General features: G+C 38.3%; 1 protein-coding gene across 1 annotated transcript in view; it reads left to right on the top strand.

Annotated features, from left to right (window-relative positions):
- MPDZ (multiple PDZ domain protein) overlaps positions 1 to 26,354 on the top strand; it is a 78,405-nt gene that overhangs the window by 6,415 nt on the left and 45,636 nt on the right. Inside the window, exons 5-16 of the mRNA XM_010290825.1 lie at positions 355 to 558; positions 3,521 to 3,635; positions 6,054 to 6,142; positions 7,813 to 8,008; positions 8,175 to 8,284; positions 11,422 to 11,493; positions 12,210 to 12,356; positions 14,735 to 14,902; positions 15,869 to 16,054; positions 18,432 to 18,641; positions 20,991 to 21,107; positions 23,633 to 23,791. Coding sequence (XP_010289127.1) covers positions 355 to 558; positions 3,521 to 3,635; positions 6,054 to 6,142; positions 7,813 to 8,008; positions 8,175 to 8,284; positions 11,422 to 11,493; positions 12,210 to 12,356; positions 14,735 to 14,902; positions 15,869 to 16,054; positions 18,432 to 18,641; positions 20,991 to 21,107; positions 23,633 to 23,791 — 1,773 coding nt within the window. The remainder of the gene's footprint in view (positions 1 to 354; positions 559 to 3,520; positions 3,636 to 6,053; positions 6,143 to 7,812; positions 8,009 to 8,174; positions 8,285 to 11,421; positions 11,494 to 12,209; positions 12,357 to 14,734; positions 14,903 to 15,868; positions 16,055 to 18,431; positions 18,642 to 20,990; positions 21,108 to 23,632; positions 23,792 to 26,354) is intronic.

Below are 26,354 nucleotides of genomic sequence, written 5' to 3'. Positions count from 1 at the left end.
TTGGAAGTGTGTTTGGAAATGAAACCTGAAGTTCTCTAATCTCCATGCAGTTGTTAAAAAACAGTAGGTATTTACCATAACTATAAGCATTTTTTTCTGTGACTCAAGTGACTGACTGCTTGTAAAAGGATGTCCTGGATATTTCTGGGGCGATTTCTAGTAAAATTAGTGTGCCATTAGGCAACCTACTTTTCTTCTCCATGTTACCAGGATATTGACTTGGCACCCAAAAAAAGTCAACTGGTTGATATTTCTTAAAAGTGACTAAAGCTAGTTGTATGGTATGTGGGAGGAATGGCAGGATGCTAATAGATTTTTTTTTTTTTTTTTTTTTAATCACTGTCCTTCCTCCAGCATGGGAGATTGTGTAGTGGAGACCACATCTTGAAAATTGGTGATACAGACCTAGCTGGAATGAGCAGTGAGCAGGTGGCACAAGTTCTGAGGCAGTGTGGAAATCGAGTGAAACTGGTAATTGCAAGAGGTCCTATTGAGGAGCTTCCTCCACCAGCAGTCCCTCCAGGTACACCGGTACCCATCTGCACATCAGAGAAACACGTAAGCAACAGTGAACGTACTTAACTCATGGCAAACTTTTACTTCAAACTTCCTTTTCTTTTAACAGCTGTTTGAATGTCTTTTGCACTTATGTTCTCAAAAGCCAGGGTTTTCTTTCCCAGTAGCAGTGTTCTCAGCTGACAGAGAATTTAAATGTCATGAGTCCACAACACAAGGAACTATATGCTTGAAGCCTTTTGGGATCAAGGCTTAGAACTTCCATAAGTATGATCTGAATAATGCCTAGTTCTGTGTTGCTTGTGATTTTGCAGTAGTACATTGAGAACAACTGAAGCCATGCAGTCTTTTCTTTAGACAGAGCACACTAGCCCTGCAGCATTTCTCTGCCTGTTCTTTTTGTCTCCAGGAGCATTTCTTATTTCTATATCATTGCAGCCGTCCATCAGACAGTTCCTCCCTCTGCCAACCAGCATGCAGATGCTGCTTCTTTCCTAGATCACCTGGCATTGCTCATTTGCTAGACATCATCCAAAAAACGTCAGCCGGCTGATAACCTGTATTCCCCTGCTGATGCTTGTACTCTCTGTGCCGTTACTCCTCTACAACTGTCAGCCACTTAAAAAATGCTGTAAATATTACCATGTCCTGTCAGCTCAAAACTGCTACAAAATAGGTCATGTGCATGTTTGCAACAAAACCTGGTTTCATGGGAGCCAGGAACAGTAGTGATTTGTAACATATAGCTATGATCAGATACATTTAAATATGAATACATGGAGTAAGTGAATGAGAGAAGAAAAGGGGGTTCTTTTTGAGCCTACAGATAGAATTTATGCCTTACAAAGAATTTTTTGTTTCACTTTTTCCTGTTGTTTTTCTAGACATTTTCTTCCCAGTTACAAATTACATTTCAGATAGGTCACTTTGGAAGAAAAAACACCTTAATAATTTTTGAATGATTATCATTGTTTTGCATCTGTCCACTGTAGTGGTATCTGTGGAAAACAAACATATATCCATCCCCTCTTTTGTGGCTATAAGGCAAAGGAAGTTAATCTCAACATGGAGTCTTTGAGCATCTAAGAAGAGACTGGTAACTTTTGTGTCTCTACAGCACTTAGAGGCATGAAAATGTGGCTGTATTTTAGATAAAGGGATCAATATTTATCATTATTATTTATCAGAAAGGCGTCAGTCTCAAAAGAGAAGCCGAATTTGATAATTTAATCTGTGTATATTTCTTCAGTATTTGCCTTTCTGAGGTTATATGATACAACGTTGAAGGCCATGTCTGCAGCTGCAGGATGTGTAGGATTTCTAGTACTGAATAAACAGCTCAAAGCCATCAAGTATCAAAATTTTACTTCTTTGCCACCTTCTGCTCCATTTCCATCCTTTTCAATACTTCATTCCTGGTACATACCTCCTGGCAGGAGGCAGACTATTTTTAAACTGTTTCTGCTTGCACAGTCGTCTTCTTGGAGGGAGCACCCAGTTAATGGTGCTGCAAGCGTCATTGATTCGGATCTGAAGTGAAGATGATGATGGTAACAGCTTGGTTTGTCTATTTCTTCCTGGCAAATACAGGATGGGTGAAGACTTTATGATGATCTTAAAGCTATTAGTGAGAGCAGAATGGCTTTCCAAAATGGGCACTTCTCATCATGTTCCCTTTAGATGTGTATCCCATAAAAATTCATGAGGTTATAGAAATGGGCGCATTACCTGTGGCCAAAATAATCCCATGTTATCACGCAAACAGGTAGTTAAAGCAGTATAAAATAATTTTTCTTGTGTTTGACTGTGGTTTTGGGTGGAGTTGTTCAGATAAAGAACTGAAGTCAGATTCTCTTTTGGTAAATAGCATACTTTTTTTTTTTGGCACATGCATACTCATCTTAGTCAAACTGGGTTTAGTTAGTATCTGCCTGGTTGCTGTATTAGCACTTTAAAAAATATTAGCTGCTATTTTTCATGCAGAAGAGACAGAATAAAATAGGAGTGTATATAAATATATATATATAAAAATATATATAAAATAGCAGGATCTCGGTAGATTTGTACTATATTTATGAATTCCTATTTTAAATAGGTGCATAAATGCCCATATAAATACAATGAAATTGAAGCCTTGTGTATGTAACCATATACTGATACACCAGTTACAGAAGTGGCTAGTAACTGTTTTAGATAGCTGGAAAATGAAAAATTTTTAAAAAACCTCTTTTAAAAGTTGAAATTAAGTTTTATAAGTTGATTTTTTTTCTTTTAATACAAAAGCAATATTGTTGAAATGGGATTTTAATATGTATTGTAGTTTCATTAACAATAAATAAATTAATTCATTACCCCCAAAATTCTTTGTTATTGAAATTCAGAGGGTTGTAGTAGATGTTAGCAGAGATTTTCATTATTTAACTAGCTGGAAGTGTAATTGCTACTTTCTAGAACAGAATTTTTAAGTCTTTCACAACCCAAGAGACTTAATTGCCTCACTAGTAATAGTTTTTATTATGTTCTAAACTGGCATGCGTAGGAAAAAAATAGCTATAGTTACTGAACAGGAATTTAAACAAATAGAACACAAAATATAATTTTGATCTTTTTTTCTTCTTTTTAATAACACAGCAGTCTAAAGCTGGTTCTGATGAGGTCCCAGAAGGGCAGCAAGCTACATATTCTAATGTTTAAGCATGGTTTGTGTAACTTACTGTACAAGAGGTTCATTGTTCAATTTGTACAAATTTCACCAGACACTTTAGTCATCAAATAATGATTTTATGGGTTAGAGGGTAATATCCCAGGGACAGCAGGGTGGGGAGGTCATGACCTGCATTGCTTTACAGTGAAAAATGTTACCTATGTCTAGTTTCTCTGCTGAACACCAAATAAGAGCAAAAGCAATGTTGGTACTTTCTTCTCATGTCAATGCCATCAAATAACATGGTGGATCTCTAAAGAAAAAAAAAAGCTTCCTTTCTAATCATGCTTTTCTTATTAGGCAGATGCTTCTGTTGGTAACTGTGAAGATGGGGAGAAATTTAATGTTGAACTCACTAAAAACAACCAGGGATTAGGAATAACTATTGCTGGTTATATTGGAGACAAAACATCAGGTAATGAACGATTTCTGCAGTTTACTATACAATCTGTTGTGTACTATGGTACATGTGCATCCAAGACTTAATTTTAGTTTTGGTATAGCGTCTCTAAAAAAACCCTTGACCATCTAAAATATTTTTGAAGTTTGTAAAGAAAAAAGAATTGTATTCCTTTTGTGAGAAGGACATTCAGATTAGAAGCAATTAGTTTTATTATGAAATCCCACCTCAGCATTTCTAAATTAGTTTTTGTATTCACTCTTGGCTAAAGCTTGTGCATATATGTTTTTGCAAAACATTTCTAAAATAGATTGAGCCATTTTTGTTAGAACTAGCTGGGCTTTTAAAATTACATTTTCATTTTTAAAAAGGCTCTTGCAAGATAATACGTTAATATTCTGAGTAGTTTTAGGAATTACTGGTGTTATTTTTTTAAGCTGTGTGTAGTAGTGCTGGCAGATGAAGAATTCCTTAGTGACTTCTGGAAATAATAAATGTTGACCTGTGGGTTGTTGCAGTCAATAAATAAGTTCATTCAAATAAATACATTGAACAGTGTTCCTGTATAGTTGTGTATTTTTACTTTGTAAATTCCACTACATTTTTCAGAAAAGTGATCCAGAACTCAGGCCTCCCTAGGGGGGATTTGGCAAATGCAGTACTGCTAGGAAGGGACAGTTGTCAAATGTGTTATAAAACTTCTCAGAGAGCTATTGGTTTGACTTTTACACATGTATGTATTGTTAGAAGTATGTATGGATAGATATACCCCACATTATTGGCAGTTCATAGCCATAATTTGTTGGCTTTGAGAGGCTGGACTAAATTTTAACAATCTGTTCCATAGGACAGAATAGTCACAGTTTGAGTAAATCCACTCTTCAACAGCTTCAAGATGAATCTTTAAAAGGCAAATTAAATTATAGAACCCGTGATAGATCTGATAAGTGTATTTTAACTGATTTAGTGTTGGAGTCACTAATTGCTAATGTTTGATTTTAAATTAGTGTGCTGCATGTAACTGCATCAGAACATATTCTTGTGTTAGGAGCTACTTGGGCATCTCACTTCATTTTGTGACTTAAAACTTAGTTAAAGAACAATTTTGCTGTTAAGGAAGCAGCAATAAAGTACTGGACAACAAGATCTGCGTCTGTATCTTTCGTGAATGACAAATACCAACTTGTCATGTTACCATACAGCTGTTAGAAGATATAAAAACCCTTGGAAGTTATTAAGACTTAATTAAGGCTATTAAGCCATTTAGTTATTCACAAAACCTGGTAAAACAACAAAGAACAAACAGAAAAAAATTGTCAGTGTTGTGACTTAACTGTGTTTTTAATCTTATTCTTTCTAAGCTGAATATAGTCATTTGACCAAAACATAGATTTAGCCCTCCTTGTTGCTAACTTTTGTCATATTGAGGCCCAGTAAAAGATGAGTTTCAGGTCTGCAAAGGCAGTGGGGTGTCTTAACAGCTGTTAAAACCCATTTTGTAGTGGATTATCTTCCCATCAAGTGTATTCATTTAACAGATTTGGAAGATGTGTTGAGAGAAAGTAGATTCTGTTAAGATTTCTGATACCAGTGTTAACAGGCCTGTGACCCTCAGACCTGATTTCATGCCAGTTCATGCTAGTATTTTTCTTGATTTCATGTATACTTTGCAAAATGTGTATGTATGAACTCCATAGATGTTCAGCTTACTGAGCTGTTAAAGTTGTTTTAAATTCTAGTGTGTTTTTCCTGAAATTGTTTTCTTTTTTACAACGTCCATTCTGTAGATGTTTTATATAAAAGACTTTTTCTTCTGATTCAAAATCAGTAACGGTCTAAAATGGTTCTGTTTTGGGGTTTGGGTTTTTTTTTCTTTTGTCTTTTTTTTTAATTGGATCAAATACCGGCAGTTATAGTTGAAAGATGGTTCAGATGTTAACTTGTAGTCATACTTGCTTATATATTCTGCATTTGGTTATCCAAGCATGCATTTTCTTAAGGGAGATATTAAGTATATAGAAAATACAGAATTTACCAGGTTAGTGTACTCAAACTGAATTTTCTGTCCTGCAGTTTTAAATCTGACCAACAGTCAAAGATACGTTTTTTTAATTGATGTTGGTTTCAACATTTAGTTAACATCTGTTAGAATATTTCATTTGCAGCAACAGTTGGGAATTTGGCATTGCAAGATTTTGAATGAAATCTGGTCCAATGCAAGCTGATATTAATCAGGCTCATCCATTAGGAAAATAACAATATATGTGTTTTGCTTAAAGCATGTATTTTCTTGACGATTCTTTCCTTATCTTACCTGGAGATTGTGTTTTCTTTCTTTTTCTCCCATTGTCTGGTGGCGTTAGTTGGAGATTGTTGCATTATTTAAATTGTTTCTTAATAATTAATTTAATTTTCTCTGTTTCTTCATTGCAGAACCTTCTGGTATCTTTGTGAAAAGCATTACAAAAGGCAGTGCTGTTGAACATGATGGCAGAATCCATGTGGGAGATCAAATTATAGTTGTAAGTAAACAGAAAAAAATGAGATCACTTGTCTGCAAAACTCTGCTTCTTTAAGATGTAAAGAAATTCTCATATAGTACTTGTTTAAAACATTTAAGATTGGTGTTGAAGTGGTGAGTCCTTTTTTTGACTGAATGTTCAATCACAGTATCTTTTTGATTATGCTACCTTATTATAACTTGTGATACTTAAAAAAAAATCTGTTGTATGTGTGTATCTTATCAGCAGGAGCTGTGAGACTGCTTAGTAAAGGCAGAGTTTCAAAGTTTGATTCAAATTAAGCAACTTTTCAAAATGATTTTTAAAAATAGGTCATAGTTTTAGATGTTCAGAGAAAGAAAAAAATATTTTCACTCATAAAATGTTAGTTGTGTGCTGCAAATAAAGTCATGAATACAGGAACTGTGGTCTTGTGGCTGTCATAGATCTGTCCTTGCATTTGTGTGAAGGCAGCACTAAGATCAAGTTATGTCTGTCTCCAAGTCCAAATGTGCTTGCATGTTTGTATGTGGAAGTATATATGGTTGTCATAATTACTTAAATGCTGAGTATGAATGGCTAAAATTGATTATTCCAAAGTTTGATTTCTTATTCTACTGCAGATGCCGAAGGAGAAAATATTTGAATGACCTCAGATGAAAGAATAATATTTTTTTAAATACGGTTTGCTTAAACGTGGAGGAAAAATTAAATAACCACAGCTCATTTTTAGTTACTTTATATTTAGAAGAGCAACAAATTGGAAGAAGTTCAGAGAGCGGAACTAAAATGATTTTAAGGGTCAGGGAGGTGTCATTCTTCATGCAGGAGGAATTAAAATAATAGAATATATGTGTTTTTACAGATAGACTGAAACAGCTACAGGAGTCAAGGAATATAGTATTGTTAGAAGTATTTCAGAAGTTAAAGGCACTGAGAGAGGAGACAGAGAAAGAATAGGATGATACAGAGTGCAGAGAGGATGAGAATAAAAAGTGGCATGTACTAGGATAATGAGATGAAATTAAGCAATGCCAAAGTCTTGAGTTTCAGAAAAAGAACATGAGTTAATGAGGTAATGGGGTAGCTTCAAGCAGAAGAGGCCAAAGTCTTGTTCTTTAAAATAGTAAAATGATGGACCAGAGTTAACATTCGGCTGGCTGGGACAGTGTTTCGTTGAGAAATTGGACTTCATGGTGTTCAGTAGTAGATTTAGTGGCCTCAGGACGGCTGTGCTCTGTAGTTCTTCCTACCACAGTGGATGTGTCTCTTTTCACCCTCCCCTCCCCAGCTCTCCTGTCCATGGCTGTGTTGGTTTGTTCACCCAGTATTTTCTCCTCTGAGGTGAGGATGGCTGAAGCTGTCGAGCAGGCAGGCTGCACAACATGCCCTGCACAGCACATGCTGTGTTCTTTCCCACCTCACAGAGCAGATGTGGCTGGCCCCCTATGGTGGGCGCCCAAAGCACTTCTCCCTGCTTTGCTGTGGTACTGATTGTTACCGAGCTGTGGGGTACTCCAGCGAAAGTGCTTAGTGTTGTTCAGTCCTCCCGGTTTTTGTTTTTGTCCCTCGCTTTGTGCTGAGGCTAACAGATGCTGAGAGCTCACCATATTATTTTGCCCTGGACATTGGTTTGTTTTTTTTTTTTCTGGGTGGTGTCTTGAGGGCTGAAAAGCTGCTTAATCTTGCAGGTGGATGGAACAAATCTTCAGGGTTTTACTAACCAGCAAGCAGTTGACGTTTTGCGGCACACGGGACAAACGGTTCGGCTCACTTTGATCAGAAGAGGTCTTAAGCAGGAAAATCATATTCAGCCCCAGGAGGACTTCAGTGCTGCTGTTGAGAAGGACTTACTGTTCCAAACAATGGATAGTAGCACAGCCAAAGGTAATTAAAACTGTCTTTGCTTTAAAGCTGGCTTGAAACATTTTTCTTCTCAGTTGCAAACTGGAAATAAAGTGGGCCAGATTCATTGTGGGTAGCTATTACTCATGGCAGAGCTGTTGTACGTGAGGGGAGAATTTGGCCTACTATGGTTTGATTAATCTTTTAGACACAGTGGTATTACTTGCTAAATTGTCAGAGCAAGTGTTGAAAGCTCTGCACTGCATTGCACTTCTGGCTGAACTGCTTCAAGACTTTGATCCTGCAAATCTTCAAATAGTAAGAAGGCAGTGAATGTTTTATTTGTGCTCAAGGGTGAGAGCATTCAAGAGCAAGCAAAGACATACCCTCCACAACAAGCAAAAGCAAGTCGCAGTTCCTGTCACTCTTGCATGTCAGTGTGACAAGCTCAAGGTAGGAGAGGAATGGCCGGCATCTAGAGGTTATTAATAACCTGATAGGGAATTAACTGTATATGTGTACAAAGTTCAGAAGTCGATTACCAATATTAATTTTGCTTTTGATGAAATTAGTGCAGCTTAATTGTATACTGTGCACATATTGAAGTATATGTGCCAGATCTTGAAAGTCAAGTGTTTTTGAACAGAATATCTGCACAGAGGCTGGATGCACAAACAGATTTTTTTCAGCTATTTGTGTTATAGGTTGATGTCAGCAGAAATATATCACAACTTACAGACTGAGGCATAATCCCCACCTCACACAAGATTTTGAAAGACTCAGTAGTGTGTTGTCTGTATGTCATCCTCTCATTCCCACCTTTAGCAAAAATTTCAGAGGAAAAGCTCAGAATGTGCTGTTTGTCTAGCCTAGAGGCGTTCAAGACAGCTGACAGCCAGCAACATACCTAACAGAACTCTGTGGTAGGAGGGGCTTTCTACAAATGAAAAGTCTGTCAGGTATGCAGGTCTCCAAGTCTGTAGCATTTTCATTTTTCAGTGTCAGCTTCCTGAATTGCACAAAGGAAGGAAGAGGAAGGGAAGCAAAAAAGGTAATACAAGAGTGCTAAAGAATGTTGTATTTAACTTTTCATTCAATTATAAAAACGCAGCTACTGATAGTTGTGCGCTTTTTTTTTTTCCTTGTTTCATTGAAAAATTCACTGGAGAAGGCAAAGCATTAACAGAATACAAAATGTATTTAAAATACGGCATTTCTTCTGGGCCCCTCATGCCAGATTGTATTTGCCAAGTGTAGATCCTCTGAAGTCCAGTGGAAGAGAGAGTCAGTGGGCTTGCCTGTGGGCTTGATGGATATTACAACACATAAAATAGCTGAAAAGGCTGCTGCTTCTTCTTTTTCCAGGTAACAGTGAAACAGAACAGGGATCCCCGTCACTGCCATGCAGTGCCAGTGTGGTAAATACTGGCGAGGACATGAAACAACAGGAAACAGGTTCTCAATGTTTCATTCTGTGAAAATGCATTTGGGTGTGCTTATACAAAGATCAGGTGTTTTGTGTGCCTTTCTGTCTCCTGTGTGCTGTGTAGCTGAGGTACAGCTATAAAGTGAAAGTAATCATACATGTAAGCATGTACTCTTGAGTGCTGTAAGATCATCGACTACTGCATGTGTCTGAAAATAATTATGTGTCAAAGATGTTATATGAAGCAGTCTGCTTTTGCTAACATGCTCAGTCCTCTTTTTAGTCTAGTTTTGTATTTCTACTCCTTTTAGTCTAGTTGTGTATTAAACTTTTTCCGTCCTCATTCCCCAACATGCCTTAACTTTCCAACTCCCTGCAGCTGCCCAGCTGCAGTTCCAGGACTTCAACCGCTTTTGATAAACTTCCTTTTCCCAAATTCCTGAGCTCGTATTCATTTCAATCTGTGTTTTCTGATAATGTTTGAAATTCAGTCAGTTCTGGTGCTCTGATATGCTCTGACTTTTCTCATACTTCTTGTGGAAATTCTTACTTTCTAATGGGTATTTTCCTTTCCCTCTTGATCTGTTAGGACACTGTGCTGCATTTCAGAAGTCCTATGTGATGGTATGTTTTCCGGATTGAGACAGCACTTGGATGTGTTTTCTAACATATTCCTGCTTACAGAGCTAGAGGGGAACTGAAAAGCATCACCCATATGAATTCTGTGATACGTATCTTTTCATAACTTACGCTTTCAATTATCCTGGGTAGCTGAAGAATTTCCTTTTAACACCTTTCCTTCAGATACTGCAGGGACTCTGCTTTGGGGAAAGTATTGTCATTTTTGAATGCCACAGAACACCTGGCTTTAGATTTAAAACACTGTTTGAGACTGTTAGTCACTTTAAATACTTACTAAAAGTCAGTGGGAATTGGGAACTTAATCTTGTAATGAAGATTCTCGTGCCTGAGATGAGCATTCAAACCTGAAGAGTTTATTTTGATACTTACTGTAGGCACAGCATAGACCACAGAACTTGAATATGTAGTGTCCTGTTAAATCTGCTGTGTTGGCTGGCTGCTGTACCTAAATACTGCTTTTTATTGTTTCCTGCCTTAGAATCTAAACAGTGTGAATGAGGGGAAAATGAACAGGAGTAAAGCATTTCTCAAAAAAGCATTTTTCAACCTGCAGATAAACATTCAATCAATATAAGAGTTGCTGCATTTTGCTGAATAGCCTGTCATTGTATTGTTCACAGCATCATTACTTTTCTCTCCTCCTTCCCTTGGAATTTCATTGCTTCTCTTTAGCTATTAGAACTATTTCTTATTGTATGTGTGCACATATATGAATCTAACCCACCGGGGGGGGGGTGGAGCAGAGAAAAAGAGCTAGGATTTGTGTTCTCTCACTGCCCTCTAGGGCCTGCAGTTTCAGAAAAATCTTTTACAGTTGTGCTCATAGTTTTGAAAGTACAAAACCTTCAGAATTTGTTTGAAAACTTTCTTTGGACACTCTCTGTGAAATGCAGGGTCTGTCCAAAATGATCTGTATGCAGTATGACATATGTAAGTATTTCGGCTATCATTCTGAAGCAATCTGATCAACCCACATACAGTCTGGTTTAACAAGTTCCTGAGGCGTGCATATAACGTTTTCCTTTGCTTTGTGCCTTTATCTTGCAAAGTTACAGTAAATTCACTCAACACTGAGGGTAGTTTAAATATGTGTCCTTTCTTCTGAGCCGTGCGCACCAGACCTTCTGACTGAGCTTCATGTCTTTCAAAATACATGGTTATTTTGCAGGGGGGGAATATAATACTCTTTTGCAAATTTTTCCTCTGGTAAACCCAAGCATTGTGAGACAAAGCAGGCTTGGCTTTTTAGTCATATGTAGGAGAGTTCTGGCATCATGGGAATGATCAGGTAGTCTTGCATGGTTCATATACTTTATCAGTTACAGGAATAGACAGGATGTTTTGCTTGTTGTCACAGTAATCTCAGACATAACTTTTAGATTTCCAGATAACTACTGCAGAAGAAGCAGTTACGAAGGCAAAGTGGCAGAGGATTATGGGTTCGAATTATGAAATAGTGGTAGGTAGACTTTGTTTACTGTTATTAAATGCCCTTTGAGCTGTCCACCTATTATGTTGTCAACATATAGAAATATATTTGTATTGTATTTGCTCCTTTATTTATAAAAATCATACTCATTAATCTCCTGAGATTTATTTTACTTTGATTTTAAATTTTTAATATAGATATGTACTTTTCTCTATTGATTTTTGCAAAGTAACCACAAGCTTCTTAGGTTACTGTGCCTATGAGTATTGTTTCACAGATTTACTAGCTTAGAGCTTCAAGAGGATAAGTGTGTTTTAGAGAAAAAATAATATTTGTGAAATTGAAAGCTTCCTTCATTAGCCAGAATTTGAAGCTAGTGCTTGAAACATCCTGCCATTCTGCATAGCAAATAAATTGTTGATGTAATGATGTACATAATGCAGAGCATGTTTACTGTAGATACAGTTGAAAAGTATCTGAGTTCAGGACATTATTTCAAAATTACATTCCAGAGTAAAAGTATGTATTATTAGATATATTGTTGTCATGTACACTTTGCACTTGTTTACGCTGAAGTGGTATGTGATCAAAGTTTCAGTTTTTTCCTGATTGTCCCCATTACACATGACAGTATTTCTGCTTTCTCACTTCTAGAATATTCACCTCATTGTATGTGAATTGAAACAGAAGGTAACAGGTACAGCTGTAAATATGTCAAAAGTAACAATTTCTTAATCTTATTTTAGGTGGCTATAGTTAACAAATTTAGTGAAAGCAGTGGGTTAGGGATAAGCCTTGAAGCTACAGTGGGACATCATTTCATCAGATCTATCTTACCGGAGGGGCCAGTGGGGCGAAGCGGCAAGCTGTTCAGTGGAGATGAGCTGCTGGAAGTAAGAGAACATACTACTTCATCTTAGTATGCATTCAGTAAGATTTTTGAGCAGTGACTTGCTTCTCACAGGTTATGACGTTGGGAATGTAGCATATCTAACTGCATACCAGCTGTAACCAGAAGTGCTCGAGCAGTCGCTTCATATGTACTCGTGTATTTCATAGAATCATAGAATAATTTGTGTTGGAAGGGACCTTTAGACGGCATCTAGTCTAACCGCCCTGCAGTGAGCAGGGGACATATTCCACTAGCTCAGCTTGCTCAGAGGCCCTTCCTAACTGACCTGGAATGTTTCCAGGATGGGGCATCTACCACCTCTCAGGGCAACCTGTGCCAGTGTTTCACCACTCTCGTTGTGAAAAATTTCTTCCTTCGATCTAGTCTAAATCTACCCTCTTTTAGTTTAAAACTGTTACCCCTTGTCCTATCGCAGCAGGCCCTGCTAAAAAATCTGTCCCCATCTTTCTGATAGGCCCCTTTAAGTACTGGAAGGCTGCAATAAGGTAATAAGGTCTCCCCAGAGACTTTTCTTCTCCAGGCTGAACAATCACAACTCTCTCAGCCTGTCCTTGTAGGAGGAGTGTTCCATCCCTCTGATCATTTTTGTGGCCCTCCTCTGACCTGCTCCAGCAGGTCCACGTATTTCCTGTGCTGAGGGCTCCAGAGCTGGATGCAGGACTCCAGGTGGGAGTAGAGGGGCAGAATCCCCTCCCTCGACCTGCTGGCCATGGTTCTTCGGATGCAGCCCAGGATATGGTTGGCCTTCTGGGCTGCAAGCGCACATAGCTGACTCATGTCCAGCTTTTCGTCTACCAGCACCCCCAAGTTCTTCTTGGCAGGGCTGCTCTCAATTCCTTCATCCCCTAGCTTGTACTGATACTGGGAGTTGCCTTGACGCAGCTGCAGGCCCTTTCACTTGGCTGTGTTGAACCTCCTGAGGTTCACACGGGCCCATGCCTCAAGCTTGTCCAGGTCTGTCTGGATGGCGTCCCGTCCCTCAGGTGTGTCAACTGCACCACTCCGCTTGGTGTCGTCTGCAGACTTGCTGAGAGTGCACTCAATCTCACTGCCTGTCTCACTCGTGCAGATATTAAACAGTACTGGTCCCAATACGGACCCCTGAGGAATATCACTCATCACTGATCTCCATCTGGACATTGAGCCATTGACCGCTACCCTCTGGATGCGACCATCCAACCAATTCCTTATCCACCCAACAGTCCACCCATCAATCCATCTCTCTCCAATTTAGACAGAAGGGTGTTGTAGGGGACCATTTCAAAGGCCTTACAGAAGTCCAGATAGACAACGTGGGTAGGTCTTCCCTTGTCCACCAACATGGTCACTTCATCATAAAAGGCCATTAGTTTGGTCAGGCAGGACTTGCCCTTGGTGAAGCCATGCTGGCTGTCTCAAATCAGCTCCCCGTCCTCCATGTGCCTCAGCATAGCTTCTAGCAGGATCTGTTCCATGAACTTCCCAGGCACAGAGGTGAGGCTGACAGGTTGGTACTTCCCATGGTCCTCCTTGCTACCCTTTTTAAAAATGGGTGCAATGTTTCCCTTTTTCCAGTTCCCAGCGACTTCACCTGACTTCCAGGACTTTTCAAATATCATGGAGAGAGGCTTGGCAAAGTACATCAGCCAGCTCCCTCAGGAATCTGTAATGTCTCTTATCAGGTCCCGTAGACATGTGCATGTTCAGGTTCCTCAGGTGGTCTTGAACCTGATGTTCTCTTACAGTGGCAGACACTTTGCTGCCCCGGTTCCCATCTTGCAGTCCATTTCCTCCAGAGATGTGAGAAGAGAGACTGCCAGTGAAGACTAAGGCAAAGAAAGTCGTTGAGTACCTCAGCCGCCTTCTCATCTGTCGTTACCAGTCTGCCAGTCTTGCTCATCATTCATTTATGTGAATGTATATGCTTACATGCATTTCTCAGCTCATAGCTGATTTTTCAGATACAGTTCAAGGTCACCAAAAAAGAATACCTAGCAAAAGCATTAAGATACAGTAAGTCCCTGCGCAGTGAAGGGACTAAGTATATGTTTACGTTTCTAAATAATTTTCTTAAAATGTGAATTTGGTTCACAGTGAATAAAAGAAACATGAAGTGACAGAATATGTGGTGTTTGTAGGATGGTGTCATGCAATTTATGAGACTGTCCATTCAGTTCAAAACTTAACTTGGTGCTGATTCTGAGTACCAAATTGAGTAGAAATCAAGGCTTGACAATGTCCATTAGTGTGGTTATTTGTTTTTGTTTTATTTTTAAATGAGGTGATTAGTGAGCTGGGGTTTTTTTTACCCATTTTTGTTCATTGTACTGCTAAATACTGTGTGTACTTTTGAACACTGTGTATTCTTTATTTATTGAGGTGAATGAGATCTCTTTGCTTGGAGAAAACCACAAGGATGTGGTCAATATCTTGAAAGAACTGCCTCTTAAAGTGACAATGGTGTGCTGTCGTCCAGTAGCTCCCCTCATCGCTCACCCAGAAGTACTGGAGAGTCTAAGTCTGTCTGACATTCAGCTCACAGAAAAGGTATTTTGTCTTAAAAAGATTACTGAGAAAATCACCTTTTCCTTGAGAAAAAACATTTAAAGTTATTGTACAAGATTAGAAATGAGTTTTAATATTTTAGGACTTGGAACCAGATAAATAAAGTCAAATTATGTTCATCAACTATTTTAGGACACCAGAAGATGTCGCTCCCGGTCGGTCATGGGCAGAAATATTCTGGGATGGAGGTCTATCTACCAAAGTACTTAAATTCTGTTTTGCAGATGGGCTATGGGGGTATGGCAGATGGAACTGTGTGTTCTTACAATCTGAATGTATTTAATCTGGTTTTGAACTTTGCTTTCTGGGTTTGTGTTGCGAAGAACTGCATGTGTAATCAGTAGCGGACAACTTCTGTCACTCTTAAGTGCAAAGTTCTGGGCAGCCTGATGTACTAAACATGTAGGAATGGCCTGCAGTATAGTATACAAAGCAAAAGCATTTGTATGAAAAGAGATGCAGTTAATTCTGAGTTCTGGGCAAGGCACCAAATTCAGCTTGTAGTTGCTGAGCTTTTCTATGAAACCAAGGAAAGCGAAGAACATACGTGTGTGTCTGTGTTTTCTTTTTTTAAATGTTCTCACTCTTGTCAGTGCTACTATGTTTAGATCAAGACATATTGTTAGACATACCGTTTAATAACAGATGTTTCCTATATATTTGAATACATGCACAGTGAAGTTTTCTGAAGTTTTTAGTTCGACAAAAATTCCATTGTGTAAATATTTTTTTCCTGTGATTAATTTCATATACTTACAGCATGGCTATTTTGTTATGAAGATATGTTCTAGGTGTATCAGACTTGTTTACTCTGCTGAGCACTTGCACTTTCTCTGTGTTTAGAGACACATCAGTTCGTTTTTATCTTGTTCTCTGTGAACAGAGTTTTGTCTTTGCAGATTCACAAACATTTACGTTTTATTGGTGAACATTCACTGTTTTTCTCAGGCTCACATAGACCTTGGATTCATTGGCTCGTCAGATACAGAGGGAACAGCTTTGGAAATAGCTGACGAGGGTCAGAGTATGGAAGAGGTACAAAGCTCTTCTTTGGCGATGTGGGAAACGGAAGTACAGCACATTGAGCTGGAGAAAGGGAGTATAGGACTTGGATTTAGCATATTGGACTACCAGGTAACTTCTGCCCTCCTTTCTTTGAGTAGAAGACAAAATACTTTGTATTGTTTGGATCTCACAATATGATCTAAATATGTATTTTATGGGTAAATGTTAATGGGAACCAAGCAATATAGTAAAGCTAAATGGATATCACTACTGGTGGACATCCCACTAGTTACATTACTTACTCTTCTTACTGTATTAAGACTACAGGTTCTAATGGTAATGGTAATACTACTCCAGAAAAGTAGATAATCCGTAATATACTAGGGTCTTCCGAAAGCTTCTAGTGGCCCAGGGACAGTGAAAGATGTAGTCAGAATATTCAGGCATTTAGCCATGTATTTTGCACCTGCACTGAGGTGCTTAGGGCAAGATCCAATAAAGGACTTAGGTGCTTAAAGCAGGATTTACTAAAATCCAGTACTGCAATTCTGAAATCCCTTTCTTAGCTGCTGTCTGTTCAGGAAATGCCTAAACACCCCCACTCATTTTGTGTTTGACTTCAAATTCCTGGGTATCTCAAGCTGTGATTGTTGGTGTGTCCCGATGAACAACTCAGTGCCTGTCTCCTGCCTGCACTTGGTCAGGATCCCAGAACCAATGTTCCTCCTGTTCTCAGTTGTAACTTATTAATTTGACATAATTTTTGCTCCAGCCTCTTCTGAAGCATGGACACAAATGGTGGTTGCCTGTGTGGCTAGTTACTGAATTTTGTGTATGGATGGTAATACTGAAGGGTTGTGGGAAGTACCATAAATTGTTTTATATGTTTTGCAAATGTGAGTTTGATTATATCCTACAGCTCTGGTCAGCTTTCTGAAACTTACAGTTTTTTTGATGTTATAATATTTGTGATTTGTCCTATGTTCTCTCCTTTGACATGTGTTAAAACATTTCGGTTTGTCACTGAAGTTTCTGCTTTCATCTAAGACTGTGAACAATATGTTTACAGTGAGATTTATCTTTGAATTTCACTGTTTCTGTCAAATTGTCAATTAATTTTTAAAGAACAGTGACTAAAATTAAGGATGGTTATGTTCATGCTAATACATCCCTCATTTTTCATACAATGGCAGGCATGTAGGAAAGTCTACATAATTTCTTACCCCAGGAAAGACTATCACATATACTAGAGAGGTGATTTTTAAAAAAAAAAATTGTCATTCAGTGTCATCTAAAGTGACAGTGTAAACACCTGTTAAAATAGTGAGGAAGATGTCAGTGTTCAGCTTAAGCACTATCTCCAGCAATGCTGACTGTATTTCCACTTGTGAGTGTTTCATTGTTCCATGACATTCTTCTTACTGCATTAACTGCCATGAAGTGTTAAAGGTCGTCTTGGTGTCTCTCTCTCCTTCCCTCTCTCACTAGCTTTCAGCAGTCTCCAATTCCTGTAGTTTTTGGTGCGGCCTTGATGGTGTGCATCCTTTCAGCTGTACATGTTGGCATGGAAACTTCTTACAGTTGCATGCCAGTTTGTAGATGTTTGCTTTTCGCTTCCTTTTGCTATCAGTAAAGCTGGTATATTATTACATTTCTCTTTTTTTTTTCCTGTGCATGCACTCAAATGAATTGCGGTGTGTTAGAAGTATTAACATGTAATGATGTTCCTTGCGAATGTAATTCTGTAAGAATCATGCAAATGTGTGCACCTGTGATAATTGTTATAATAGAATTATACATTCCTGTTACTAGTATTTGATGTTAGTGTTTTTATAAAAATCAGTCGGTTGGAGGATGCAGACTTCATAGCACTTTTCTTTTTTAAAATCAACCACCATTTTGTTGTGTCTTGTTGATTAGTGTGTTGTATTGGTATGTTCCTGTCTCCCGTAAAGTGTTTAATCAGCCATGCACAAGGACTTGCCTCTTAAAAAGTGCTTTCTCAACTGAGCAAGATCTAGTGCCATGGAGTACAAGAGTTACTGAAAATAAGCCCTTTCTTCCACTAGAGTGCATGTGTTAAATTTGCCCCAGTCTGCACTGCCCAGCTGTATTTCCAAAGCACTCAGTGTAAGGTAGCATGAAATCTCCAATGCTGTCATTGCAGCAGGAAGTATTTGAATTTCTGGTGTGTGATTACTCATTACAGAACGAACAGCACTCTGCAATTTAGCAGTATTTTATGCTGGAGATACATGACGTGACATCACCTAGGAAGGAGTAATGATTTTCAGAATTAAGGATTAAAAATAGGTGGAAGTCTAAACATATGGGCAGTATGGACAGGAGCTTATGTTACTGCTGAGGGTTCATCTGGAGCAAAGCTCCAAATTTTTTTAATTGCCCAATTCTGTTTGGTTATTAAAAGCTCATGCATAAAAGTTACCCTCTCAAAACACGGAAGAGTAAATAGAATGAAATGTTTTTCTTCCTTTTTTAAAATTAGGATCCCGTTGATCCAGCAAACACTGTAATTGTGATTCGCTCATTAGTTCCTGGGGGTGTGGCCGAGCAAGATGGCAGACTTCTTCCTGGAGATCGGCTTATGTTTGTCAATGATACCAATTTGGAAAACGGCAGCCTGGAGGAAGCGGTACAAGCACTGAAAGGAGCCCCAACAGGAACAGTTAAAATAGGAGTTGCCAAACCACTGCCTGTAAGAATCTGGGGATTCGATGGTTACTTTTGATGTTACTTAGGCTGTTACATGCTGATCCTGACTTCTGCAGACACTTTGTGTGCTTTGAGATACAGCTGGGTGGCTCAAAACATCCAGAAACTGTCTTTGGCGGATTCCGGTATCTCCTTGCGTGTAGGAGTGGCCTTTGTACTGTATGACTGGTGTAGTGGTTGCAGGACCACACCAGTCTTGCGGCTGACAAAACAGCAAAGTGTCTTGCAACCAGCAGTCTTTAAGGGCTGCAAGTTGCCAGGCAAAATTTTATAGACTTTACAAGATTCTCTGAATGTGTGAGATGGTGACATAAAGTCAGTTTTATGTGGTTTATCTGGAATTAGTCTATTCCTCTACTTTGCAAGGTAGAGTACATGTGCAGTCTTTGTATTTAGAGTGCACACTTTACGTGTAAACAATGGTGAGTAGTCTTCAGTTCATATGCCTCAAACTGGTTATTTCAGTATAGCCGTAAATAATTTCAGGTTTGATTTTAGAACGTAGTCTTCAACAGTTAGGTTGAAGGAGACCTAGGGTTACTGAGATAGTGTATCAGTAAGGATGCTAGTGGACTAGTGTCCCTGGTGTGTTAAATTCAAATCAGTAGAATGGCATCAGTTCATGCATACAAAGGAGATACCTTTCACTACATTTGTAAGCCCAAGTGCAGTCTTTGGCATTAATTTTTGCTGCTCATGAAATTTTAATCTTGTAATTCTTGTGGATGCGGATATCAAATTTTCATTCTTAGTAGGTCTTTGTGAAGAGAGTGGGAGGGAATGGCTGATGTTTAAGTTGCTAGAAACTTGGCTTTTCATAAAACGAGTACTTTTTTAACTTCCTTTCTTAAATTCATTTTTTGTAGTGGAGACTCCGTGTTACACACTAAAATGTCTTGTAAATCAACATTTTCATACTTAAGATGTCACTGTAAAAAAGAAAATGTGTGGGGTTTTTATTTCTGTTCCCAGAAGTTAGTAAACATTAAATGGTATCAGTACAGGCTGGGGGATGAAGGATTTGAGAGCAGCCCTGCCGAGAAGGATTTGGGGGTACTGGTGGATGAAAAGCTGGACATGAGCTGGCAATGTGTGCTCGTAGCCCTGAGGCGAACTGTATCCTGGGCTGCATCCAAAGCAGCGTGGCCAGCAGGTCGAGGGAGGGGATTCTACCCCTCTACACCTCTCTGCTGAGACCCTACCTGAAGTCCTGTATCCAGCTCTGGAGCCCTCAGCACAGGAAGGACATGGACCTGTTGGAGTGGGTCCAGAGGAGGCCACAAAAATGATCAGAGGGATGGAACACCTCTCCTGTGAGGACAGGCTGAGGGAGTTGGGTTTGTTCAGCCTGGAGAAGAGAATTCTCTGGGGAGACCTTATTGCAGCCTTCCAGTGCTTAAAGGGGGCTTCTAAGAAAGATGGGGACAGATTTTTTAGCAGTGCCTGCTGCGATAGGACAAAGGGTAATGGTTTTAAGCTAAAACAGGGTAGATTTAGACTAGATAGAAGGAAGAAATTTTTCCCAATGAGAGTGGTGAAACACTGGCACAGGTTGCCAGAGCGGTGGCAGATGCCCCATCTCTGGAAACATTCCAGGTCAGTTTGGATGGGGCTCTGAGCAACCTGATTTAGTTGAAGATGTCCCTGCTCATTGCAGGGGATGACCTTAAGAAGTTCCTTTCAACCCAAAATTCTCTGATTCTGTGATTCATTCTAACATTTTCACTGTAATATTTCATATGTTATTCTTGCTAATTAATTAACCATTATGAATAATCACTGGATTCTTTGCAGTACCTATTGAGTACACTTATTATCAAATTTTGTTGGAAAAAGGTACTGATTTATAGTCAGAATTATTGTTTTTCCTCTTGAGGCTGTTCTACCTGGCAGATACAATCTTAACACATAGGCAGTGGATGCAGTCTTCCTGCCTGCTAACAAGATTACTCGGTGGCTAGCAAGGTTGTAAAGGCCTCTGCTGTTAGCTGTTTCCCTAGTGGCAGCTCTGATGGCAGTTTTAGTGTATGTTTAATACGAGCAGAAATTGCGGATGAGCTTTTAGACTAAGCTGTGGGCTCTGTGGTATAGTCTGATAGGCTTCTTTCATTACTTGGGGATGTAAAATGAGATGTGAAGCTGAATCAATTCAGATAAATTTGAAAAAAAAAAAAAATTGTCTCTTCACCTACCCAACACTGTGACTGTGATTGAAGTGAACTCTTTGCTGCATTTGGAATTCATTTGCCTCTCTAAACCACCACATACAACACATTGTGCACACCCTGTGTCCTGGCCACTCATCCAACTCAGAGCTTCATTCTTTCTGCAGCTTTCACCAGAGGAGGGCTGTGTCTCTGCTAAGGAAGATTGCTTTTTCTACACTGCCCAGTCACTTGAGGAGGAGGGGCCAGCTGATGCAGCCCTCTTCCATGCTGAGCTGGCTCTGGTTAGTGGCCCAACTTACCCAAGATTTCTTAAGTCTTTGCATTCTGTAATGAAAGGGGTTGCTTTGTCACTGTTCATGCTTATTTTTTAGTGTTTACTGTCAGCATATTACTCATCCACCATAGTTGGGATGTATCCTCACATGGTAGAAACTGGCATCTGGAAATTTTGTCCATTTGTGTGAGCTGTGAATCTGGCCTATGATATGTTAATTGCTAGAAAAAAAGGAAGTATTTTGCTGAGATTTTCAAAAGTGCATGGCAACCAACTTCTTGCATGCACTGAGTATCCCTTTGAAAATCTCAGCTTGTAAAGAGGAATGTTCATGTGCTTATTTTGTAAATAAATCTCTTCTCCTATATATCATAATACATCACTTCTTTACCTTGAAAAGTTTTTGGAACTCTCTTTTTGCATGTAAGCCAGCCTTACAAGGAATGCTGTTTGTCTTCAAAAGCTGGCAATGCTTCTTCCTAATAGTATTCTTTAAACTTAAGCATCAATCAGTGATTATGAGATTTGCAAGGTCAAAAGGTGTTCACTTGTACAAACAACGTGGCTTACCTGAGCATTCAGTGCCCTACATATTAAGATGTCACTGTAAAAAAGAAAATGTGTTACCAGTAAGAACTCAGATAAAAAAGACAAAGGAAATAGGACTCTACCAAAAAAACCAAACACCCCAAAAAACACAAACCCAAAGCCAGAATATAAATATATTCTGAGTGTGACTTTTCATGGTTATTTGTACTGATCTGGGTTTCATATTGAAGTTGCTTGCCCCTCATTTTCTGGGGACATGATCACGGGAGCAGTTTCTAGTAAACATCAGAACTTAATTAATTGGAAAAAAACCAAAACCAAACAAAAAACCTGAAATGAATTCTTCCAAGAGAAAAATCTCTGAATTACTGATTCCAATATGTTTGCTATGTTTTCACATTTGCAGATGGCAAGCTAGTTTTAATAACTTGCTCTTAAACAAGACTGCCTGTTTTTTCTTCTGCAGTTTGTTACCTTGGTACAGTAGTTTGATAATAGCATTTGCCTTATTCTGTTAATTGAGAGGAAGTATGAAGAAGCCAGTTTATATATTGTAAATATCCTTTAATTAAAGATGTGTTGAAAAGATCAGATTAAAACTTAACTATTTAAAAATTTTACTTCTATCTGTGATTCATATAATAAAACTAAAATTGTGAGAGAACAATGAAAATATATGGCAGATACTAATATGGTTAAATTGTCAACTCTGTCAACTCTCTTAATTAAATGTGCAAAATATGAAATTGAATGTGCAGTCACACAGCTGAAGATGTGTTTGCAGAGTACACCATGAGATACTGTTTTTCATAGATAAATCTACAGCCAGATTCTACAGGTCTGTCCCTGTTTTTCACAATCCTCGCAATACTAGCCTGCATTTTCCAGAAGATGGGCTGAGAGTACGTTACACCAAAGGAGCAGTTTGAATTAGCTGTTAAGTCTTTAGGGTTGAGACAGTAAAAAAAAAATTATCATTTCTACCCCAAAACAGAATCAGTATGTTGAATCACTGTAGATTGTTGCTACCACTGTTGTGAATCTGACATAATGAATTCATAGTATGATTAACCACAGAGGCTGAAAAAGAACAGTTAGGTTCCCATCTCTGCAGATGGATGGACTTGGCTGCTTCATACAACTTTATGGTATGGTCATGGCTCTGAACTCACTGATCATTTTTGTTAGCATACACGGCTTTCCTGATCTCTGCAGGGGAGATGAAATTATAATCGAAGTATGTGAAGCACCATAAATTTTTTACGACTTAATTGTATACTATTATTTGAAAGTATATGAATCTTGAAAAAAAATATATTTCATTTAAGAAAAAAAATGCAAAAAATACTGCCCATGTCCGTGTCTGGAACTCTTTTTAAATTTCCAATTTAAGACAGCAGATTTGTCTATATTAATCTTGTTGTCAAATGTAAAGTGTTTTGATGTCATAAATTTTTCTTATAAATGTATCAGAAAGCATTGCAGTTTCCAGAAGATTATTTTTTGTACCCTTTTAAGACAGCCGAACCTACAAAGTTGGGTGGAGTCAACACTCCTGACAGGTGGCACTAGGTGAAGCTCATTATTTTTTCAGTGCTAATTCTTGTAGGACAAAATTAAAAAGAAAACAAAAGCCCTAAGGAAATCAAAATATTGACGCCAGGAAGTACAACAAAATTCTCCCAATACCTTGTACTTCTATTAACAGGCATGAGCCTGCCTCAGCCCTGCAGCTCATCCTATTTGAGACTCTCACTTAAGATATTCTTTGGAACCTCTGAAGGTGTAATAACATGGATTGTAATTGGGAGCAGAAATTTTTCCCACTGTGCTGTGCAAATATAACTTCAATGTAAAACATGGAAGGGAAAAAAAAGAAGGGAAGTGTCTATCAGTATGTAGTGGCTGAGGTGCATGTGTCGGGGCTTTATGTGGTGTGAAGGTAACAGATAGCCTGGCTGATTTAATTGCTTCTGTTGTTAGGTGGACTCCGGCGAGGCAGATCTAGTGGATGAGTCCACCTTTGAATCGCAGTATTCTCTAGAGAGTGACGTCTTCCAGGCTTCAGGGATATCTCTGCCTGGCAGTGCCTGTAGCGGTGAGCTGAACTACAGCTTCTCTCTTCCATTGTCGACTCCCAAGGTAAAAAAGAGGATGGTTTTATTGATGACAAGCTTTGATTATAAGTGTGAAAAGGCTGTATTATTATTAGATAGAAATGTTTTGTATCATTCTGGTTCAAACTGTACTATTTGTTACCATAATAAAGTGCGGTTTTGCCTAGGGTAGTGCTGGTGTCTTTCAGACATTTGTGTTGGAGAGAGGCAGCTAGAACATTGAAAGCTTGGATTTGTGTTTTGTATAGCCAGATAAAGTATGGTGAGATATTTATAGGGTTAAAGGTGTGGTGAGCAGTCTGCTGCAAAACCTTAATTGTTACTACTTCAGAGCATAGTAAAGAGTGGTAACACAAAATAACTGCATTATTCTACAATATTTATGTATGAAAAGCAAGAGTATGTTTTCATTCTAAACTTTGCTTTTATGCTTCATAGTCAGTGTGTTTGCTAATTCATTTACTGTGTACTTGAATTAAATGTTCATAATGATACTGTAATTAAAAATAAATCTGTATATATCAAACATCTGATTCCTAATAATTTCTATGTAAAGTCAGCAAATGAAGATAAGTTCTTTAAGAGTATTACAAAGATCAGTATCTTTTTTTCTTGCTGGTCACATACCTATAATGACTTGGTTATGTCAGAGTTGGTGTTTTCTCTCCATGGTTTTTCATTCTTTTCTTCTTTGCAATCTATAGATTTATTTCGCTAATCCAGAGTCTCCAAGTCATTTCTCCTAGCAGTCATCTTTGAAATCAACATTGTAGGGATTTCTTCCAGAGTTTGCAGTCTGTGGTCTTGAATAGAGTAGCTGCTGCTTTTTCCTTTCCACCTGAGCTGCAGTAACTCCCTTTATTCCTTCTGGAATATGTTCAGCCCTTACGAGGCACTGGTTGGAAAACTAAATTCATCTTCTAATGGTTTCTCCTAATCCACAGAAGAGCACGTCTCTGCTGTGCCAGTGGGACAGATTGCATTGTTTAACGCTGTAATTGTTACTTAAACGGATTATGCATTTTGCATGCTGAGAAGCATTTTATGAGATAGAGGCTGGATTTACATTATATATCACGTTGAGGCTCTAGAAAGTCTTAAGTTATTTTCAGCTTTGACTTAAAGATGGTTTTGGTTTACACGTTTTTTAAAGATTATGGTGCTTACTTTTCCATGTTCCTCTCTGTGTACCAGTAAGAATTGAGTGTTAAGTTCTCATCAGGTAACATTTTATACTCTGCAGTTATGAGTGACTTCACAAAGCAAGTGTAGCAAGAATATCTGTTCATAAAAGAAGACTTTTGAAGCAAGTGAAATGCAGTAAAAATGAAAAAATTGCTATTCAATGCTATGAGGAATGCAGAGGTATTTTGGCTATTTCTTACTGCAGGGCAGTTGACAGGTTCTGAATGCCTTTAGTGTCATTTCTGAAATAAATACTGAAAAAAAGTATTTAAAGGCAGATGTTCTAATGAGGCCACATGTTGCTGTAGCTACAAATTCCTGACATCATGTATCTCTCAGGAATTACAGCATTGGCTTTTCTTTAAGTCAGACAAAAATAAACATGGGTTTGTGCTGCAACTCTAGTATGTATATATGGCACATGGAATAAATGCAGTAAGATCTGTGTCTTGATTTCACTGATAGGAAATTGATAAAAAACAGACTTGAAAGTAGGTGTCTTTGAAACCTTGTGAAAGAATTTAAATAGACTGTAGTCCTGGTGTTCATTTCTCCAAAAGGTAGGAAATAATTCATTGATTGCATCATTCAGATTAGTTGTATTTAGGTTTTGCTCAATTACCTTCTCAGATGTTACTTAAACTACTTATTTACAGGTGAACCTTTTTGGAAGATTGGGGACAGAGCAAGCATTTACGCACTTCATGAAAGATGAGGAAAAACCTAAGGCCCTTGATACAAAATGTTGCAAAATATCCCCAAATTCTGGGAAACATGTTTTCCCCACTTTTTGGAAAAGGAGTAGAAGAATTAATAGGACCAGTGTATAATAACTAAGACAGATAGAGGTAGATGTTCTTGTGACTACATTTACTATGTGTCAGAGAAAAATCCCTAATATTGATACAGAGCCTCTAAGTCCAACCTCTAAGTATTTGATATAACTTTCTCATGTCTAATGGCCTACATGTTTTTAAAATTACTTATTTTGAAAGCTCACTTAGGGAATATTTGAAGATATTTTTTTTTTTTTCAGAAGGTTGTGATTATTGAAAACCCTTAAAATATTTAAAATGCAGGATCTTGGAATCTTGGAAGGCTAAACAAATTTTGTGTAGAGAACTTAATCCGCAGCCATAATCGACACACTTACAAAAAGTACTAACTGCTAAGTTTCTGTAACTGCATCATTCTGTTTCACTGTTGTCACACTTCAAAACCTCATGTTCATTTTTTGCTGAGATTTGACTGAGTTTTTACTTTTCCCTCTTTGTATGGAAGGGATATCTAAATATCTTTCTGCTCAGTAAAATGGGTTATTAGATAGCATGCTTATTATCTGAGCTGCTTGAAATTGCTCATTGCTTGCTAAGTGTTTTGAAAGTAAAGATCTTGGCCTTGCA

The sequence above is a fragment of the Phaethon lepturus genome, unplaced genomic scaffold, assembly GCF_000687285.1.
Source record: "Phaethon lepturus isolate BGI_N335 unplaced genomic scaffold, ASM68728v1 scaffold13270, whole genome shotgun sequence".
In the NCBI taxonomy this organism is placed as follows: Eukaryota; Metazoa; Chordata; class Aves; order Phaethontiformes; family Phaethontidae; genus Phaethon; species Phaethon lepturus.
This window is presented reverse-complemented; position numbering and strand designations above follow the sequence as displayed.